The 22447-nt window shown below is 51.4% G+C and overlaps 1 protein-coding gene across 1 annotated transcript in view; it reads right to left on the bottom strand.

Moving 5' to 3' along the window:
- The window catches only part of TRAPPC9 (trafficking protein particle complex subunit 9), a 508413-nt gene that overhangs the window by 473129 nt on the left and 12837 nt on the right, over positions 1-22447 (bottom strand). The window contains exons 3-5 of the mRNA XM_066578762.1: positions 5914-6059; positions 5389-5517; positions 2884-2910 (exon numbers count right to left, since the gene is read on the bottom strand). Of these exons, the coding sequence (XP_066434859.1) occupies positions 2884-2910; positions 5389-5517; positions 5914-6059 (302 nt within the window). The remainder of the gene's footprint in view (positions 1-2883; positions 2911-5388; positions 5518-5913; positions 6060-22447) is intronic.

Below are 22447 nucleotides of genomic sequence, written 5' to 3'. Positions count from 1 at the left end.
CACTTGGGGGAGACAAACAAATATTGGTTCACTACTCGCTAGTCGTTTCAGTTCACCTAAAGTAGTCGCTAGTTAATTATCGTCTGCTGTAAATAGTTAACTGTTAACAATTTTTTAGGACGCTGCGCGCTCCTTTGGGGCTCCCTTGGGGCTCCATTGGCGTGCGTCTCATGCTGAACACTGATTGGCTCCCAACGTTTTTGAACCTTTTTTAACCCCACTCATTAGTTCCCAAAAACACAATTGTGTGCGAATGATCCTCGCCTGAACATTCGCTGCTGCGATCTACGGCTGCGCTTGCCACAGCCCAAACTGTTCAGTGGAACCAGCAGGGGGCGCCAGTAAAGATTGATCACTCGCACGCGTATTTGTGTGCGTTCAGTGGACGCGGCGACCAATAAGCATATTTTGGGGAGGGGTCAAAACTTCAAACTTCCGCCAAAGAACCTCCTGCCCCCTAAACAGTCGGCGGACAATATTGCAGCTCAACAATTCCTTCAGCGATCGCTAAACCGAACAACAATCGCTCCGTGTGAAGGCGCACAAACAGCAGTTGTTCAGGCGCTTAGCGACTACGGGACAGTTACAGCTACACTTGTGACGGATACCCGCCGCTCCTCTTATAACACCCCCGCACTGTTAGAATCTGGGGGTTGTGGTTCATGTATGGTGTGCTGTACCTTCCAGGCCATACTGTGGTATACGGGGGTAATACGTGGAGGGTTCCCAATTGGTACCCCCTTCTATAGGTGAGAGCGGCTCTCCTACACTCAGCCGATGCCTACTGATGCCAGTTGGCCCTATACCAGGCGGCTCCCCTATAATAGCAGCTGATTGCAGGGTCCTCCAGCATTGGGCCACCAATATGGTCAGTGAAGACGTGACAAAAGGGACAGGGAGAAATAACATTTGTTACCCAGCACCCCTTGGGGAATCCAGGAAGTTCTGCATCTTCTCCTCGACCCTTATAAACTCGCTGCTGCCGAGCCGAATGTCTATGTATATAATATAATGCACGGGGTAAGAGGGAAGGGGCATGGCAAGGAATACTGCCCGCCCAAAAAGGCGGCGATTATCCAGACTCATGTCAAACTGTGTATTGTAGGGGTGTGCGAGCGCCGGGGTGGGGGGCAAATACATTCTGGGAAAAACTGCAAGAACCATTAGGGGGGTTGTCCACTCTATGTCCTACTGTGTCAAGTCTGATCACCAGCGGCTTAGTGGAGGCCCGGATCCCAGCAGATCTGGCGCTGATGCTCAGGTAATCCAACCAATACCAGCGGGCCTCAGGAGAACAAGCCCCTTAAATATGAATGAAGATCCTGGAAGTCTGTAGTCTCCACCCAGAGGCGCCCGTTATGAAGCTACAACGGCTCAAGGAGCCATCCCACAGAAGAGGGGACAAGGATCTGATCACTGGGACCCCTCTTATCATGAGAACAGGGGTCCTGAGTGTCCAGGGTGCCTGTACCAGGCTACCCCCAGCAGTCCTATAGAAGTTAATAGAGGAGTAGTGAGCACACTTGGCCACTGCTCCAGTTGGGGAACCGGACACTTTTGGTACTTAAGGATGTCATGATTTTTTGGAGATTTTCATCTTCACTTTAAAAACCCATAACTTTTTTATTTTTCCATCGTCACGGCCGTATGAGGCTTGTTTTTTGCAGGGCGAGATATAGGTTTTTATTAGTAGCAGTCTGCTCTTCTGTTCTGTTGAATGGGGCTGCTCCGGCGTGCCCGCGCCGCACAGGTCTTCTGCGCAAGCGCGTCTAATCGAGGGAGAAGAAGGCTTCGGTCGGCGCCATGGAGACGGGGACGCCAACACCGGGGGGGGGTAAGTGTATAACTTCTGTATGGCTCATATTTAATGCACAATGTATATTACAAAGTGCATTAATATGGCCATACAGAAGTGTATAACCCCACTTGCTTTCGTGGGACAACCCCTTTAAGCACGCAGCACAAAGTGACACGATCATTTTTTACTGCACGTTGGTGCAATTACAACAATACCAAAATATTTTTATATATATAAACTTTCTTTTCCACTTTTCTTTTGGAAAATCTATTTTTTTTTTGCAGTGCTGCTTTCAAGCACCAACTTTATAAAGTTATAAAAGCTGTGTAAGGGCTTGCGCGCCATGTAGAAGATTCGGCTCCTGAACCCGGTCCATACAAAATCTGTAACCGGAGGGCATACATATACGCTCTTGAGCTTAAAGGGGTTTTCTGGACACAAAATGGAAACTCTGAATATGCGGATTTCTAGGCGGTTCAGCTACGTAGCGGCAACCTGCGCCTTTTATCTGCCGCTCCGGACCCCTTTATCATCGCTTCTGCAGTAAACACAGCTGTTACCTACAAGTCCCAGCATGCAGAGAGCTTGTTTAGCCCCCAGCGCTGTAGCTCCGCCCACCGCGCAAGTCTTACAACTTACTAGCACCAACCTCCCTCCCTCAGTGCCAGAGAAGCTCTGACCTGCACACGAGCAAAAGAGCGCAGCACGTCCTCCCATCATGCACCGCTCACAGGATGCTGGAGGCTACGGACAGGGGAGGAAGTAGCAAATACGGACAAGAGGTCAGAGGAAGTGGAGATGTTTTTCTGGCGTGAAGAAAGTGAGTAGAGCGAGTCCAGGGAACCATGACTTATTGTGGGGATGTACATTAGTATTCTGTGCCCGGAATACCCCTTAAAGGGTTAATGACTTAGTGTGAAGTAAAGATACTCAAAGTCAGACCAAAGACTAAGAGGACCTGAAAAGTGACAACCCCCTTTTGCCCATAGTAGTTGCCGCTTCCCTTCCCCCACTCTACTTGGCAGCTCGTACACAGCAGGTTACTCAGCAGGGAGCGATAGGGAGTACAGGATTTGTGTACTTACCTGGGTCTATGAGAACCTCTTGAGCTCCTGGACTCGATGAGAAGCAAGAAAAAAGGAAGACAGATTTAATGTCAGAGATGCTAAAGATGACCCAATCATAACAGACAACATGGTTCATATTAGGCAGCAGTTCTCCATACCGCCCCCATATGGAGGTAAGTTTATGTGGGTATGCCACTTATCTAATCATCTACCGCTTCTTAAGGATTGGGTTCTTCTATAAACAATTTGCCCTTATAGTAACAGCAATAAGTTCTCTGGATGGGTGAGCTTGTACTTTTACAGAGCAGCCAATCTGAGAAAGCAGAGCTGCAGTGTAAAGCATGTGAAGGGGCATAGCAATAATCTTCTGATGCGACAGGAGGCGGATTTCTTTTTTTTTTAACTTTGTTTTATTTATCAAATCATATTTCTAAACAGTACATATAAATAAAAGGAGTACATGTTCATGTGTAATTAAAGGGGTTGTCCCGCAGAAGCAGGTGGGGTTATACACTTCTGTATGGCCATATTAATGCACTTTGTAATGTACATCGTGCATTAAATATGAGCCATACAGAAGTTATATACTTACCACCACCCCCCCCCCCTACCCCTCTCGGTGCTGGCGTCCCTGTCTCCATGGCGCCGACCAAACTTCTCCTCTGGTCGCCGCAACAGTCGCGCTTGCGCAGAGAAGAATCCTCTACTGGAGGGTCCGGGCTCACGAGCTGCGTCCTGGCTCCTCCCCCTTCTCAGCGTCATCGTGTAGCCCCACCCCCATCACGTGGTGCCGATCAGCCAATGAGGTGGCTGTAATCAGCAGTGGAGCTCAGACTGGAGAAGAACATCCATGTTGCACCATGGGAGAAGACCCGCAGTGCACCATGGGAAATGACGGCGGCCATCTTGGAAGAAGATTCTTATAACTTCATGAAACAGCTTCATGGTGAGTAGAAACGCTCTAAAAAAAACGATTTACATGGGTAGTTTGTGATGCTTGCTTAACATGGGAGACTGGGGTGTGAAAATTTTTTCGTTTTGGCCGCGGGACAACCCCTTTAAGCATTTCTAGACGGTAACAGTTATGGTTTTTTTGAGGTTAGGATGAAAAAAAGAAAATGAGAAAACAAAAAAAGGGCCGCAGCATGAAGGGGTTAATGACCATTCCTGAGGTTAGGCCATGAGCAGTAAAACTCCCGGACAACCCCTTCCAAGGTGTTCATACACATGACAGCCAAGTTGGCCACATTAGTCAATTTTAGCAGGATCGGTTAAAGGCCCTTTTAGACGGGACAAATGTTGGGCAAACGATGCCCGACACTCGTCCCCGCACATACTTGCTGCGATGCTGCTGTACGGGCGCTAGTATCGCTGGCTCACAGCTGGGCGGCTGGAGGAGATTTCTCTCCTCTCCTCTCGCTCCCCCTCCCCTCTCCATTGACTTAACATAGCGGCTGTTCAGTACTGAACGGCTGCTATTTACACTGAGTGATCAGCGTTCATCTCATCGTCCATCGTTTATGCTGCATAAAATCCTGATTGCTGATCGTTCAGTGTAAATAGCAGCCGGTCAGTACTGAATGGCAGCCATGTTAAGTCAATGGAGGGGTGGGGGGGAGCAAGAGGAGAGAAGTCTCCTGCAGATGCCGAGCCCCTGTGAGCCAGCGATACTAGCTCCCGTGTAACAGCATGGGAGCGAGGACACACAGGGACGAGTGTCGGGCATCGTTTGCCAGAGATTTGTCCTGTCTAAATGGACCCTTATCTTTAAATGGTATCATAGAAAGGAGAATTGGCATTTTGAATTTTAACATGCCTCTGCCCATTAAAACAAACAGAGTGTATGGGGCGGTCATTAAGGGGTTAAAACAAGCAGAGTGTCCGTGTGTACGGGGCGGTCAGAAAAAATAGTTGTCGGAGGAATGAGCGGTCTGATACATTGTACACAGCTAGTTCTACCCTCAGCTGAGAAGTGGATATAATTGAATCCAGTGCAGACAATGCTCTGTGAGCTAAACAGCCCAGACCTCAGACTGATACATTGTAGCAAACTAGCAGAGAGATTTATGCAGCTGCTGTTGATGTGGTTCGCTCATACAATTGTATCCACCTCTCAGGTGAGAGCACAACCAGCTGTCTATAATGTATCAGTCTGCAGTCTGGGTTGTGTAGCTCGCAGAGCATTGTCAAAATTGAGAGCGAAGTTGGCCACATTAGCGGATATTGCCAAGACCAGCTTACCATTAAATATTATCACACAAAGGCTTCTTCCCAATAAAACAAGCAGAGTGTCCATGTGTATAGGGTGGTCAGAACAAAACGTTGTCAGAGAAGGAGCAGCTTTGGGCTGTCATACGGATGTAGCAAAGTTTAACCCAACGCTGATAACTTACTGCAGCAACTTATCCTAACACAACAAAAGCCGCATCTGCACAGGATCGGCGAGGAGCGTGAGTGATAATGGTAAAACAAGTAGGTTGGAAAGTGATAATCCTGCTGCTCCCCAGCCTCACCCCCTCATACCTGGTCTGTGCCTTTTACCGGCATCAGCAGAAAGGGCCACATTCTGCGTCCGCCGCGCTCCGACCTTCCCTCCTGTTCCTGCCGGGTAATGATGTATCACAGAGGCGGAGCACAATCCTTCCAGCGCAGCTGCAGAAAGAATAGGTGTTACAATGTGTCCTATAATGCGGGGGGCACTTACTTCCTTCTACATCACATTACTGTATACTATCTGATGTCGAGATGACATCTCCAGTTACTTCTCACGGCTCAGGCTTTGTTACAATTGTATCCAGTCTGGACAGTACTAGGAGAATCACAGTATAGACTCCAAGCTGATATATTTGCCCTCAGTGGATACATTGTAGGATGGTAGAGTGAGGGCAGCTGCCTGTAGGTGGGACTACTGAGACAGCGGTTTTCCTTTGGAAATACAACTAATTTGCATACTTTTTCCCATGAAGCATTGCTCATAAGACTCTACTATACCAGCTGATCTCCCCAAGGAGAAACAGCCTCTTCCATTAGGGCTTCATCATCTCTTACCTCCCAGCCATACAAAGTCATTGACGGCTCGCAGAAGCTCCACAGCCATGTGATAATGAATGAGGGCATCTTGCAGCATCCCCGCCTGCAGGCTTAAATCACCCACATGTTTGCGCATGCGGCCCTGGCAGCGCTTCCTATAATGCCTATAGATGAGCAAAAAATAACAGGTTACACATGCAAACAAGCCTTAATGAATATATAAGCAGCTAGGCTTCAGAGCTAAACTCTTTCAGCTTGTTCAGCATCCGCATGGAGCTAGCTTTTGACATTTCTACACTGGTACCTTTGCTTCGGGCATTGCCCCTGCATTAGAGAGCTTCAATTAAGCTTTAAATGGGCATCTTTGTCATCAAACATGCTGTTTTCTACAGCACAATAGTGAGTGCAGCTCAGAGGTATAATGCAGAATGGAACTCAGGATCAATAATGTATGTACACAGTGACTCCAGCAGCAGAATAGTGAGTGCAGCTCTGGGGTAAAATACTGGATGTAACTCATGATCAGTACAGGATAAGTGATGTATGTACACAGTGACTCCACCAGCAGAATAGTGAGTGCAGCTCTGGAGTAAATTACAGGATGTAACTCAGGATGAGTAATGTATGTACACAGTGACTCCACCAGCAGAATAGTGAGTGCAGCTCTGGAGTAAATTACAGGATGTAACTCAGGATGAGTAATGTATGTACACAGTGACTCCACCAGCAGAATAGTGAGTGCAGCTCTGGAGTATAATACAGGATGTAACTCAGGATCAGTACAGGATAAGTAATGTATGCACACAGTGACTCCACCAGCAGAATAGTGAGTGCAGCTCTGGGGTATAATACAGGATGTAACTCAGGATCAGTACAGGATAAGTAATGTATGTACACAGTGACTCCACCAGCAGAATAGTGAGTGCAGCTCTGGAGTATAATACTGGATGTAACTCAGGATCAGTACAGGATAAGTAATGTATGTATACAGTGACTCCACCAGCAGAATAGTGAGTGCATCTCTGGGGTATAATACAGGATGTAACTCAGGATCAGTACAGGATAAGTAATGTATGTACACAGTGACTCCACCAGCAGAATAGTGAGCGCAGCTCCGGGGTATAATACAACATGTAACTCAGGATCAGTACAGGATAAGTAATGTATGTACACAGTGACTTCACCAGCAGAATAGTGAGTGCATCTCTGGAGAAGGTTGGGTGTGTGAGAGCTCTGCAGGATCCAGGGTGTGGTCACCAGTGAGAGGAATCTTACCCAGGAAAGTCTACAGGCACTGGGCTTGCTCCAGCCATGGAGTCCCAGACCTCCTCCCTCTGGCTACGGTCGGGGGGAGGGAGGACTGCACCCCAGGAGGGGAGAAGATCAGGTCAGAGTGGCAGCAACGTCACCCTGACTCCCCTGGAGGAGCGCAAGAGGACCCGCAGCCAGAGGAAGAGAGTGGAGGATCATGCTGAAAAACAACGTACGCAGGCAAGTTGGGCTGATCGCAGGGAGGGCGAGTCTGTAACGGATGTGGCAACCCGTATTGCCAAATATATGAAGGACTTTGGGCATGTCGGGAGGCAGCTGAATAAATATAGGCAGGAGCTGCACGCTGCCCGACATGATGCGAAGTGGGCAAAATCCCACACCAGGAAACTGGCCATATCGCGGCAGATTGAAGCCTGTGAGGAGGCCATTGAGTTTTATGCGGAGGAGAGGGAAAGGATACTGGAAAGAAGTGGACCTTTCAAAGAACAACTGTTAAATTACGAGAGGTTCAGCCAAATGGCGTCTGTGAGCAGCGGTGCTATTAAAGAGCGCTCTGCCGGGCACTCCAGCAGCAGCAGCTCGGTGGAATCCGATGCTGCTCAGGATGGGCGAGCTGGGTGCTCTGGGGAGCAGCAATCATCACTGCCAGGTGGGACTACAGGGCTCAGCATCCCAGCTGAACAGGTCAGCCTGCCCTCCACGTCGGGCAAGTCGGATTCAGAGGACACTGATGAGAGCTGTAGCAGCAGTGGAGAGGGGGCGCTGATAATGCGGCAGATACAGCTGCAGGAGTCCCCAGAGAGGCTGCAGTCCTGCTACTTTGGAAAGGATTTGCCCCCAGAAACCTCAAACAAGAAGAGGAAAAAGGAAAAAACGTATATTCAAGAAAAGTTCGTTTATGTCACCAAGCACTCTGGTTTGGCTGCAAAGTCAAACCAGGGTGGTAACCCTGAGCTCCTAGTCCCGGGCTCTGTGGTGGGTCCGGTGCAGGGGACTGGGGAAGAAAGGGTTAATGCGGCCCAAAACTCCAAGCCCGCTTGTGCTAGTAGTGGGAATGGAGGAGTAAAGGAGGTGGAGAAGAGCGTTCGGAAAGCGAAGAGTCGCGGCCAGTCCAGAGGTGCTGGCGCTGTTGGTCACGTCCCAGTGGGAGGGGGGCGTGGTCCGGCGCCAGGTCCCACCGATGGTGGCTTAGCTGTCCCCCGTGTCCCTAAAGCGCCTTTCCGGTGCAGAGGGGGCGCAGTGGGTGGTGGCTGGGTCTGCCGATCCTCCCACACATGGTAAACATCCTTCTTCTGCTGCTGAAAGGAAAGTTGGAGAAACTACAACTCCTAGAGTGGCTAAGGTGGGCGGAGCTACAGCCACCAATGTCAAAAGAAATGTTGAAGTGCATCTTCAGCCACCCACCGGAAGTGCCATGGACTTGCCCTCAGAGCATAAAGGGAAAGTTAACGGTAAAGGTAACATGGGTCCTGGTCCAGCAGCTAATGGAGAAGTGAGTGAAGTAATGGATGCGGCTGTTGGTACCTCTGCTGCCCCTGTTCCTGCAGGAACAGCTGTCCCCGGTTCCCCGTCTAGTATGCCACCTTGTGTACGGGTGGGTCAGGATCCAGTCACCCCTCCAGCGGCGACAACAGGTGGTAGAAGTTATGCCAGTGTCGCCGCTGGAGGGAGGGGGGGGGATGCGTCCTCCTTGTCTTTGGGCTCTGGGGACGGCGTTTTGCAACGGCGCCTCCTGGAGGCCTTGAGGAGGGGGGAGAGCTCGATGAATGTAGGGGGCAGAGTTGTGGATTTGTCTCTCTGGGTGGAGAGACATGGTCTTGGTGCCTTCCGAGAACATAGGGGGGAGACCGTCTGGTCCCTGCCGACAACCGGGCAGGACATTGGCCGTAGGAATGTGGCTCGTCTTCAGTGGAGAGGCAATGACGCGTGCCCATCCAGAGGTAAGGTGGTGGAGCTTCTGCTGAAGATGGGTTTCAGGGCAAATGACATCTATGCCCTGATCCATCCTTACGGCACGTCTGAGTTCGACATCAGCTTTGCTCGCCCGGAGGGCCTGGAGCTCTTCTGGGGGAATTATGAGCTGATGAAGGACGAGCCCGGCTGGCGCGGTTTCGCTGCACAAGTGGTAACCCGCCAGACTGGAGTCAAGAGAGTGACCGTTTTGACTCGTAACGAGTCCCTCTCTTGTTACGATATCATGGCTAGGATAAGTCGGTACGGAGAGGTGGTGGATATGCCCAATAAGAACCGGGACGAACACGGCATCTGGTCCGGAGCCTGGACGTTCATGGTAAAACTTAAGCGTTCAGGGAATTCGGTGGCCCACATACCATCTGCGGCCTTCCTTGGCAGGGATCGTATCTTGGCCTTCTACCAGGGGCAGCCAAAGCTCTGTCACAAGTGCGGCAACCCCACACATTTGACTGCAGCCTGTAACGTCATCAAGTGCGCTCTGTGTGGCGAGGTAGGTCATCTTGCGGCATCTTGTACAGAGATTAGGTGTCACCTGTGTGGTGACCTTGGTCACCCATTCAGTCGCTGTCCGCGCTCTTTCGCCAATGCGGTCAGGGCCCCAGCGGAGGAGAGCCATGAGGTTGCTTCTGCAGGGGAGGGGACCAGCAGAGGCGATGGAGCCCAGGAGCCAAGGAAGAACAAACATGCTGGGGAAGCCAAGCTAAGGCGCCAAGAGAAGCGCGGAAGGGGCAGGGAGCTGGTGGAAACCCAGGTGGCAGGTGGGTCAATGCTGGCCCCTGCTCCGGACGCAAATCATGTGGCTGAGGCTCCAGGGGACAAGGAGCTGGATGAGGAGGTCAGGAGGATCCAAAGGGAAGAGGATGCCACTTATTCAGATTCTTCCCACTATGAAAGTGTGGGTGAGGGCAAGGATGAGTGGCAAAAGAAAAAGCGTAAGCAGGGCTCCAAGAAAATGAAAAAAAGGGAAGGGAAATCTTCCCCTGCAACGGGCCAGGTGCAGGAAGGCAATCCAAACTCTCCTCTTGTTGGGCTCTCCAACAGGTACCAAGCTCTCTCGTCCTCGGAGGAGGCAGAGGGAGAGGTGCCTAGGACAAGCGTGGGGCCTACAGGGGGTGCTGAGCCTTCCTCTTGTGGGGGTTTGGTGACCTCCAGGGGGAGGGCTGGCCCAGAGCCCAGTGGCAAGGAGGACGAGGTCGAGGAGCCCCTTGCCATGGACCTTTCAGTGTCCAAGAAACGTGGCAAGGGGTCATCCTCAGACCCTGATGAGAAGGGGGGTGGGAAGAAGAAAGCCATCTAACTCAATCACCAATGATGGCGGCACCCGCTCCGTTGACGCTGGCATCCATTAATGTTGCCAGCATTAAATCTGATATGGCTAGATTTGCGGCCTTTGATTTTCTCGGCCGCGTTGAAGCCGACATTTTGTTTTTGCAAGAGACCAGGCTGCCAAATTTGGCAGCTGTGCATAAGGCAAGGAGGGAATGGAGGTCTGGTCCATCTTACTGGTCTCTTGCGGCCGAGCCATATAGCGGAGTGGCGGTACTTTTTACCGCAGCGGTTGAATGCCGACGGGTTATCAAGTTAGAAATAGGGAGGTGCCTGATCCTGGATGTTCTCATGAAGGGACAAGAGCTTCGGCTAATCAACATCTACGGTCCCCAAACCAAGCGGGACCGCAAAGATCTCTTTATGAGGATCAAGCCGTACCTTTTTACCAGTCGGCAGGTGATCTTTGGGGGTGACTTTAACGCAGTCACGAGGACCCGTGACAGGGGAGGCTCCCTAGGCAAGCTGACTTATGATAGCGTCGCGCTTAATAGCATAGCTAGCGAAGCTCGCCTGGTGGATGTCCACATCCGGCACACCCCAGGCCACGCGAGTTTCACCTATTATAGAGGCGAGTGCAGGTCTAGAATAGACAGGTTTTATTTGAAGGAGGAAGCCATCTCTTCACCAGTTTCTGTTGTTGAGGTGGAGTTCTCCGACCACTGTCTGATTTTGTTTTCCCTGAATGTTGCAGAGACCCCCCGGATGGGTAGAGGCTTATGGAGGCTGAATTCATCACTCCTGGAGGAAGCAGAGAGAACACAGTCCTTTGAGGATTTTCTGCAGAGCCAGGTACCATTACTGGATCTTTGTAGCAGCAAGTCAGAGTGGTGGGAGATGCTCAAGATCAGGGCGGCGAGGTTCTTCCGCCAGCTCTCTAGCCTCAGGAGCCTGAGTAAGTACCGTCTTTATCAGGGCCTGAGGAGGAAACTCGAGCATCTCGTCTCGACTGGAGGTAGCCGCGAGGAGATCTCCAGAGTGAAGTCTTTGCTCAAAGGGTGCCAGTATAATAGGCACGCATCTTTGGTTTTTGAGAGGGACTTCGGGAAGTACCACTCGCCCGACCCTTACAGAAACTGCAAGATGTCAGTGAATCGTAAAGTTGTCACTGGACTGATCGATGGTACGGGATCTCTGAACAGGTCCAGATCAGGGATTCTGGAAGTCATCAGATCCTTCTACTCGCACCTTTTGAGAAAGAGGGATCTAGATCGAGATGTGATGTCGGCTTTCCTGGCTGAAGCTGTTCCTGAGCCAGGGGATGACATCTCCCTTAATGTTTTGACAGAGGAGATCAGCATAGAGGAAGTTAAACTGGCGATTGATGGGCTTGCACTCAAAAAAAAAAAAATCGCCAGGACCAGATGGCTTAACATCTGAGTACTATAAGACCTTTAAGGACCTCTTGAGTCCCCTCTTGACTGAGGTTTTCAATGAGTGTCTTTCCTCGGACACTCTCCCAAAGTCAATGAGGAGGTCGGCTTTGATCCTTCTGTCAAAGGGTAAAGACTCGAGCCGTATTGAGAACTGGCGTCCCATAGCGCTTCTCAATACGGACAGGAAGGTTCTGGCAAAAGTGCTGTTTAATCGGCTGGTCAAGTTTGCACCCCGGCTCCTCTCGGGCGCCCAGCATTGCTCTGTTCCAGGCCGTAGCACCTTTAGTGCTGTTCTAGGTGTCCGGGAGGCAGTGGAGCAGGGTAGGGCTGGTCACTGGGAGGGGTACCTGCTGTCCTTGGATCAGGCCAAAGTGTTTGATCGGGTTAATCACGAGTACCTCTGGTCTGTTCTTCTGAGATATGGCCTGCCAGTGGGGTTTGTCAATTGGCTCAGGACATTGTACGTGGGGGCTGAGACTTTCCCGCTAGTGAACGGTTGGGTCGGCCACCCATTTGAGGTTGGGTCTGGCGTCCGTCAGGGTTGTCCTCTGAGCCCCTTGCTGTACGTGTTTGCCATTGATCCTTTCCTTAGGAGGATTGATGGTGGGCCTATGGCGGGGGTCGGGATGGATCGGGCGGTGCCGGAAGCCGCCCTCAGGGTGGCAGCGTACGCTGATGACGTCACCGTCTTTGTGTCCTCGAGGGGGGAGGCAGAGTACGTGATGGCAGAGGTGGATCGCTACTCGGAAGCATCCGGGTCCGGCATCAACTGGGATAAGTGCGAAAGTCTCTGGTTAGGAAGGGGAGATCCTACATTTGGTCTCCCGGACACCCTTCCAGTGCCCCAGGACTCGGCTAAAGTTCTCGGCATCAAATTTGGCCGGGGAGATTACCCCATGCAAAATTGGGTGGTCAGGCTCGATGGTGCCACTCAGAAGGTGGCCCAGTGGAAGGGTTGGTCTTTGACCCTTCGGGAAAGGGTTAACCTGATCAAAACATACCTGCTCCCTTTATTCATCTACCTGGGCAGCGTATGCATTTTGCCAGAACCTCTCTGGACCCGGGTCTACAACCTGTTCTTCCTAATGTTGTGGGGGAACAGGTTGAACCTAATTAGGAGAGATGTCACATATCGCACGAGGAGACTAGGGGGGTTATCTATGGTCAACCCCGTGGTGTTTCTCGTAAACACCTTTGTTAAGATCAATATAGGCAACCTCTGGCAAGAGAGGGCTCCTCCGTGGGTATTCTCCTGTTGGGGATGGCTTCGGCCTTTCTTCCAGGAATGGGAGACAGGAGGGCGAGTGAAGGATCTTCGCACGCCGCACGGGCATCTTCCGGCTTACGCTACCGTGGTTCTGAAGATGATACGTCGGTGGGGTCTGGGGATGTGGGAGATCAGAACTCTGTCGAGGAAACTCCTCGATAAGAGGGTTCTGTTGACCCATTTCCAGAAGCCCCTGGCGCTCAAGGACTGCCCAAGTCGGGACCTGGAGGGAGGGTTACGTTTATTAAATTCTGACAGGATCCCCTTGAAGTTTTGGGACTTGACTTGGCGCTGTTTCCACGGGAGACTGTATGTAAGGGGCAACTTGAAGAGCAGGCCACTGGTGGATAGGGGTTGCCCCCGCCAGGAGTGCAGCAACGTACTGGAAAGCATGGAGCATTTCCTGCTTCAGTGTCCCTTTAATACAGAGGTGTACAAACGGGTGGGAGCCTCCATTGGTTGGCCCAGGTTGGCACGCCTCTCGTATGCGGAATGGGTCTATGGGGAATTCGGGGACCTTGGTCGCAGGGACCGATGCACTTTATTCTTAGTCAGCCTAGTGGTTAGGTTTCACATTTGGAACGCACGGTGTCTAGTTTCGACGGAAGAGAAAATCCTCCCCGTGGATGAGGTGAATAGAAACATCCTGGGTGACCTGGTGAAGGTGCGCTCTCTGGATTATGAGAGGTTGGGCACGACTAAGGCCTCTCTCCTATGGAGAGGGTTTGTATTTCGTTAGGGACATTTTTCTTATTGTTAGGGTCTTTGTAGGGACAGAATAGGGAGAGGTAGGGACAGTTTCTCTGGAGTAAGTTTTAGGGAAGGAGTAGGGACATTGTAGGGACAGATTAACTATAGGGATAGTTTTTCTCTATTTGGTCGGTGCCCAGCTTATCATATCCAGTCCTGGTGGAGGGCTGAGTGTGACACTAGTAGAGTTTTTGTTTTCGGTCAAAGATAAAGTATGTACGGCTGCAGGTAACTGAACCTTAGGCTTTCGGGTATTAATATGTAGTGTTGGTTTGTAGTTATGTAATATGAGATGTTATATGTTATGTTATGTTTTGTTTTGCATATAGGGCTAGGGGTTATAGATAGGTTGGGTGGGGGTTTATTGGGGGGAGGGGGGGGGATTTATGCCTCAGCCGTAGCTTGACACGTCCCGGACAATGAACACTGGGCACGGACTGTTGGTGCGGGCGTGGCCCTCAGGCTGCGGCGGGCAGGGTGTGTGTATGCGGTGCAGCTCGGCTCGTCCTGGACATAGACATTGAGCACGGACTTGGGATGCAGGCGTGGCTCCCAGGCTGCACCGTAGGGGGTTGTTTGGGGTGTGTGGTGGTTTGGTCTGGGTATAGGGTTAGTTTAGGATTATGTAAGGTTTTATTCTTTAGGTGGCGGGCATTTAAAAAAAAGAAAAAAAAAAAATTGCAAAAAAAATTGAAAAAAATTGCAAAAAAAAAAAAAAGGTATTGGGTTGTTCTTAATATTGTTATTATTATTACTTTTGTTGTTGTTTGCATTATTATTATATCATTGCTTCGGTTATTAGTCAAGTTTTCTTTCTTCTTTCTTGGGATTTCAGGCTGGATCCTGTGAGTTAGGGATATGTTTCTCACATGTGTGTATATTGTTATATGTAGTATGTAGTGTATATGTATTGGTGAGGATGGGTGAGTATAGTTTGGAGTGCAGGTTGGTGTAGTGTGCGGTGTGTATTATTTGGACCAGATGGACCTTTTGCTTTTGTTCCTTTGTCCTGCAGTAAGGCAAAGTACAGTTAATATAAGTGATGATTTGGTTTGGTTTTATGTTTGTCTTATGCCAAGTGAGCGATATTTATGTTCTGTTTATTGTTATGTTTTTTACTTTTATAATAAAAGATCTACAGGATGTAACTCAGGAGCCGTACAGGATAAGTAATGTATGTACACAGTGACTCCACCAGCAGAATAGTGAGTGCAGCTCTGGTGTATAATACAGGATGTAACTCAGGATCAGTACAGGATAAGTAATGTATGTACACAGTGACTCCAGCAGCAGAATAGTGAGTGCAGCTCTGGAGTATAATACAGGATGTAACTCAGGATCAGTACAGGATAAGTAATGTATGTACACAGTGACTCCACCAGCAGAATAGTGAGTGCAGCTCTGGGGTATAATACAGGATGTAACTCAGGATCAGTACAGGATAAGTAATGTATGTACACAGTGACTCCACCAGCAGAATAGTGAGTGCAGCTCTGGAGGAAGGTTGTGTGTCTGAGAGCTCTGCTGGTTCCAGGGTGTGGTCGCAAGAGGCAGGTGTAGCTCTTGCTGGATCCCAGGAGCAGTGCACTATTTCTGGGCTTGTTTGCTATGGAGTCTCGTGCTTCCCCCCCCTGGCTCCGGTCGGGAGGGGGGAAGAATGAACCTCAGGAGGGGAGAGGATCTAGCCGGGGTACAGGCAGCGTCAACCAGACTCCCCGGAAGGACGTGGAGCACAGGAAGACCAGAGGCCAAACCAAGAGCAAGGTCAGTGCTGCAAAAGCGCCTACAAGTGCCAGCTGGGGAGAGCATAAGAGGGGTGAATCTGTGACCGCCATGGCGTCTCGGATAGCTGCGAGTTTAAAAGACTTTAAGGAGGTCGGAAAGCAGCTCCAGAAATATCGCAGGGAGCTACAGACTGCCCTCAGCGATTTGGATAAGGCCCCACGGGGAAAGAAGAAAATTACTGCAGCGGAGAGAGTTAAATCCTGCAAGGAGGCAGTAGACTACTACAAGGAGGAGAGGTACAGGATACTACAAGCCAGCGGCCCATTTAAAGAAAAACTCTTAAATGATGAGCGATTTTCTGGAATGGCGCATGTGAGCAGCGACAGTAGCTCTGATGAGTCGGAGGATCCACAGGAGGGGATGGCGGTATGTTCAGGGGAGCAACCGTCCCTACAGCAGGGGGGAACTGCAGGGAGCAGCATTCCTGCAGAGCAGGTTAGCCTGCCCCCCACATCGGAGGAGTCCAATGCCGAGGATGCAGACGACGACAGCAGCAGCGGTGAGGGGGCCCTCATCATGCAGCAAATCATGCTGCAGGAGTCCCCAGAAAGAATGCACAATATGTATTTTGGTGACGACATGCCTGAAGGAACATCTACGGGCAAAAAGAAACAGAAAAAAAAAGATGAAGACCACCATACAAGAGAGGTTTGTGTACGTCACCAAGCACTCCGGTCCGGCTGCAAAGTCAGATCGGGGTGCTAGCCCTGGTATACCCCTAGTCCCGGGCTCTGCAGTGGGTCCGGTGCAGGGGACTGGGGAAGAGAGGGTTAATGCGGCCCAAAACTCCATTCCTGCTTGTGCCAGTAGTGGGAATGGAGGCGATAAGGAGGCAGAGAAGGTCCGTGGGAAAGATGGAATGAGGGGTCGCGGCCAATCCGGAGGTGCTGGCACTGACGGCTGCCCCCCAGTGGGAGGGGGGGGGGCAGTCTGGCATCAGGTTCCACCAGTGGCGGCTTGGCTGTCCCTCCTGTGTCCCTAAAACGCCTGTCAGGTGCAGAGGGGGCGCAGTGGGTGGTGGCCAGGCCTGTCAATCCTCCCACACATCATGATAGTATTGCGGTAACATCTAAGCAACTAAAAAGTACAACAAGTCCCAGAATGGCTGGGAAAGTGGGCGAAGCCAGGGCTGCAGAGACGGCTCCTACCGACAATCATACGGGACTTAGGACTGGTTCTGTCGGTCTCCAGCCTCAGCCCGCTGGAAAGTGTACTATTAAAAATAAAAGTGAAGCAGGTCCTGGTCCAGCAAAAGGAAAGAAAGGTGCGAGTGGTGTGATGGATATAACTGCCAGTGCTACCGCTGCCCCTGCTCCCGTGGAGGCTCCGGATGCCCCCAATCCCCCGGGAGGTATGCCATCAGCTGTACGGGAGGGTGGGGCTTCGGGTAGTAGTCAGGGGATGGGCCAGGATCCAGTCACCCCTCCAGCGGCGACAACAGCTGGTAGAAGTTATGCCAGTGTCGCCGCTGGAGGGAGGGGGGATGCGTCCTCCTTGTCTTTGGGCTCTGGGGACGGCGTTTTGCAACAGCGCCTCCTGGAGGCCTTGAGGAGGGGGGAGAGCTCGATGAATGTAGGGGGCAGAGTTGTGGATTTGTCTCTCTGGGTGGAGAGACATGGTCTTGGTGCCTTCCGAGAACAAAGGGGGGAGACTGTTTGGTCCCTGCCGACAACCGGGCAGGACATTGGCCATAGGAATGTGGCTCGTCTTCAGTGGAGAGGCAATGACGCGTGCCCATCCAGGAGTAAGGTGGTGGAGCTTCTGCTGAAGATGGGTTTCAGGGCAAATGACATCTATGCCCTGATCCATCCTTACGGCACGTCTGAGTTCGACATCAGCTTTGTTCGCCCAGAGGGCCTCGAGCTCTTTTGGGGGAACTACGAGTTGATGAAGGACGAGCCCGGCTGGCGCGGTTTTGCTGCACAAGTGGTAACCCGCCAGACTGGAGTCAAGAGAGTGACCGTTTTGACTCGTAACGAGTCCCTCTCTTGTTACGATATCATGACTTGGATAAGTCGGTACGGAGAGGTGGTGGATATGCCCAATAAGAACCGGGATGAACACGGCATCTGGTCCGGAGCCTGGACGTTTATGGTGAAACTTAAGCGTTCAGGGAATTCGGTGGCCCACATACCATCCGCGGCCTTCCTTGGCAGGGATCGTATCTTGGCCTTCTACCAGGGGCAGCCGAAGCTCTGTCACAAGTGCGGCGACCCCACACATTTGAGTGCAGCCTGTAATGTCATCAAGTGCGCTCTGTGTGGCGAGGTAGGTCATCTTGCGGCATCTTGTACAGAGATTAGGTGTCACCTGTGTGGTGACCTCGGTCACCCATTCAGTCGCTGTCCGCGCTCTTTCGCCAATGCGGTCAGGGCCCCAGTGGAGGAGAGCCATGAGGTTGCTTCTGCAGTGGAGGGGACCAGCAGAGGCGATGGGGCCCAGGAGCCAAGGAAGAACAAACATGCTGGGGCAGCCAAGCTAAGGCGCCAAGAGAAGCGCGGAAGGGGCAGGGAGCTGGTGGAAACCCAGGTGGCAGGTGGGTCAATGCTGGCCCCTGCTCCGGACGCAAATCATGTGGCTGAGGCCCCAGGGGACAGGGAGCTGGATGAGGAGGTCAGGAGGATCCAAAGGGAAGAGGATGCCACTTATTCAGATTCTTCCCACTATGAAAGTGTGGGTGAGGGCAAGGATGAGTGGCAAAAGAAAAAGCGTAAGCAGGGCTCCAAGAAAATGAAAAAAAGGGAAGGGAAATCTTCCCCTGTAACGGGCCAGGTGCAGGAAGGCAATCCAAACTCTCCTCTTGTTGGGCTCTCCAACAGGTACCAAGCTCTCTCGTCCTCGGAGGGAGAGGTGCCTAGGACAAGCGTGGGGTCTACAGGGGGTGCTGAGCCTTCCTCTTGTGGGGGTTTGGTGACCTCCAGGGGGAGGGCTGGCCCAGAGCCCAGTGGCAAGGAGGACGAGGTTGAGGAGCCCCTTGCCATGGACCTTTCAGTGTCCAAGAAACGTGGCAAGGGGTCATCCTCAGACCCTGATGAGAAGGGGGGTGGGAAGAAGAAAGCCATCTAACTCAATCACCAATGATGGCGGCACCCGCTCCGTTGACGCTGGCATCCATTAATGTTGCCAGCATTAAGTCTGATATGGCTAGATTTGCGGCCTTTGATTTTCTCGGCCGCGTTGAAGCCGACATTTTGTTTTTACAAGAGACCAGGCTGCCAAATTTGGCAGCTGTGCATAAGGCAAGGAAGGAATGGAGGTCTGGTCCATCTTACTGGTCTCTTGCGGCCGAGCCATATAGCGGAGTGGCGGTACTTTTTACCGCAGCGGTTGAATGCCGACGGGTTATTGAGTTAGAAATAGGGAGGTGCCTGATCCTGGATGTTCTCATGAAGGGACAAGAGCTTCGGCTAATCAACATCTACGGTCCCCAAACCAAGCGGGACCGCAAAGATCTCTTTATGAGGATCAAGCCGTACCTTTTTACCAGTCGGCAGGTGATCTTTGGGGTTGACTTTATCGCAGTCACGAGGACCCGTGACAGGGGAGGCTCCCTAGGCAAGCTGACTTATGATAGCGTCGCGCTTAATAGCATAGCTAGCGAAGCTCGCCTGGTGGATGTCCACATCCGGCACACCCCAGGCCACGCGGGTTTCACCTATTATAGAGGCGAGTGCAGGTCTAGAATAGATAGGTTTTATTTGAAGGAGGAAGCCATCTCTTCACCAGTGTCCGTTGTTGAGGTGGAATTCTCCGACCACTGTCTGATTTTGTTTTCCCTGAATGTTGCAGAGACCCCCCGGATGGGTAGAGGCTTATGGAGGCTGAATTCATCACTCCTGAAAGAAGCGGAGATAAGACAGTCCTTTGAGGATTTTCTGCAGAGCCAGATACCATTACTGGATCTTTGTAGCAGTAAGTCAGAGTGGTGGGAGATGTTCAAGATCAGGGCTGCGAGGTTCTTCCGCCAGCTCTCTAGCCTCAGGAGCCTGAGTAAGTACCGTCTTTATCAGGGCCTGAGGAGGAAACTCGAGCATCTCGTCTCGACTGGAGGTAGCCGCGAGGAGATCTCCAGAGTGAAGTCTTTGCTCAAAGGGTGTCAGTATAATAGGCACGCATCTTTGGTTTTTGAGAGGGACTTCGGGAAGTACCACTCGCCCGACCCTTACAGAAACTGCAAGATGTCAGTGAATCGTAAAGTTGTCACTGGACTGATCGACGGTACGGGATCTCTGAACAGGTCCAGATCAGGGATTCTGGAAGTCATCAGATCCTTCTACTCGCACCTTTTGAGAAAGAGGGATCTAGATCGAGATGTGATGTCGGCTTTCCTGGCTGAAGCTGTTCCTGAGCCAGGGGATGACATCTCCCTTAATGTTTTGACAGAGGAGATCAACATAGAGGAAGTTAAACTGGCGATTGATGGGCTTGCGCTCAAAAAAAAAAATCGCCAGGACCGGATGGCTTAACATCCGAGTATTATAAAACCTTTAAGGACCTCTTGAGTCCCCTCTTGACTGAGGTTTTTAATGAGTGTCTTTCCTCGGACACTCTCCCAAAGTCAATGAGGAGGTCGGCTTTGATCCTTCTGTCAAAGGGTAAAGACTCGAGCCGTATTGAGAACTGGCGTCCCATAGCGCTTCTCAATACGGACAGGAAGGTTCTGGCAAAAGTGCTGTTTAATCGGCTGGTCAAGTTTGCACCCCGGCTCCTCTCGGGCGCCCAGCATTGCTCTGTTCCAGGCCGTAGCACCTTTAGTGCTGTTCTAGGTGTCAGGGAGGCAGTGGAGCAGGGTAGGGCTGGTCACTGGGAGGGGTACCTGCTGTCCTTGGATCAGGCCAAAGCGTTTGATCGGGTTAATCACGAGTACCTCTGGTCTGTTCTTCTGAGATATGGCCTGCCAGTGGGGTTTGTCAATTGGCTCAGGACATTGTACGCGGGGGCTGAGACTTTCCCGCTAGTGAACGGTTGGGTCGGTCACCCATTTGAGGTTGGGTCTGGCGTCCGTCAGGGTTGTCCTCTGAGCCCCTTGCTGTACGTGTTTGCCATTGATCCCTTCCTTAGGAGGATTGATGGTGGGCCTATGGCGGGGGTCGGGATGGATCGGACGGTGCCGGAAGCCACCCTCAGGGTGGCAGCGTACGCTGATGACGTCACCGTCTTTGTGTCCTCGAGGGGGGAGGCAGAGTACGTGATGTCAGAGGTGGATCGCTACTCGGAAGCATCCGGGTCCGGCATCAATTGGGATAAGTGCGAAAGTCTCTGGTTAGGAAGGGGAGATCCTACATTTGGTCTCCCGGACACCCTTCCAGTGCCCCAGGACTCGGCTAAAGTTCTCGGCATCAAATTTGGCCGGGGAGATTACCCCATGCAAAATTGGGTGGTCAGGCTCGATGGTGCCACTCAGAAGGTGGCCCAGTGGAAGGGTTGGTCTTTGACCCTTCGGGAAAGGGTTAACCTGATCAAAACATACCTGCTCCCTTTATTCATCTACTTGGGCAGCGTATGCATTTTGCCAGAGCCTCTCTGGACCCGGGTCTACAACCTGTTCTTCCTAATGTTGTGGGGGAACAGGTTGAACCTAATTAGGAGAGATGTCACGTACCACACGAGGAGATTAGGGGGGTTATCTATGGTCAACCCCGTGGTGTTTCTCGTAAACACCTTTGTTAAGATCAATATAGGCAACCTCTGGCAAGAGAGGGCTCCTCCGTGGGTATTCTCCTGTTGGGGATGGCTTCGGCCTTTCTTCCAGGAATGGGAGACTGGAGGGCGAGTGAAGGATCTTCGCACGCCGCACGGGCATCTTCCGGCTTACGCTACCGTGGCTCTGAAGATGATACGTCGGTGGGGTCTGGGGATGTGGGAGATCAGAACTCTGTCGAGGAAACTCCTCGATAAGAGGGTTCTGTTGACCCATTTCCAGAAGCCCCTGGCGCTCAAGGACTGCCCAAGTCGGGACCTGGAGGGAGGGTTACGTTTATTGAATTCTGACAGGATCCCCTTGAAGTTTTGGGACTTGACTTGGCGCTGTTTCCACGGGAGACTGTATGTAAGGGGCAACTTGAAGAGCAGGCCGCTGGTGGATAGGGGTTGTCCCCGCCAGGAGTGCAGCGATGTGCTGGAAAGCATGGAGCATTTCCTGCTTCAGTGTCCCTTTAATACAGAGGTGTACAATCGGGTGGGAGCCTCCATTGGTTGGCCCAGGTTGGCACGCCTCTCGTATGCGGAATGGGTCTATGGGGCATTCGGGGACCTTGGTGGCAGGGACCGGTGCACTTTATTCTTAGTCAGCCTAGTGGTCAGGTTTCACATTTGGAATGCACGGTGTTTAGTCTCGACGGAAGAGAAAATCCTCCCCGTGGATGAGGTGAATAGGAACATCCTGGGTGACCTGGTGAAGGTGCGCTCTTTGGATTATGAGAGGTTGGGCACGACTAAGGCCTCTCTCCTATGGAGAGGGTTTGTATTTCGTTAGGGACAGTCTTCTTATTGTTAGGGTCTTTGTAGGGACAGAATAGGGAGAGGTAGGGACAGTTTCTCTGAGGGTAAGTTTTAGGGAAGGAGTAGGGACATTGTAGGGACAGATTAACTATAGGGATAGTTTTTTCTCTACCTGGTCGGTGCCCGGCTTATCATATCCAGTCCTTGTGGAGGGCTGTGTGTGACACTAGTAGAGTTTTTGTTTTCGGTCAAAGATGAAGTATGTACGGCTGCAGGTAACTGAACCTTAGGCTTTCGGGTATTAATATGGAGTGTTGGTTTGTAGGTATGTAATATAAGATATGTTATATGTTTTGTTTTG

This window comes from Eleutherodactylus coqui, chromosome 9 (genome assembly GCF_035609145.1).
Source record: "Eleutherodactylus coqui strain aEleCoq1 chromosome 9, aEleCoq1.hap1, whole genome shotgun sequence".
NCBI lineage: Eukaryota > Metazoa > Chordata > Amphibia > Anura > Eleutherodactylidae > Eleutherodactylus > Eleutherodactylus coqui.
The sequence above is the reverse complement of the archived record's forward strand: the minus strand, read 5'-3'. Positions and strand labels throughout refer to the sequence as shown.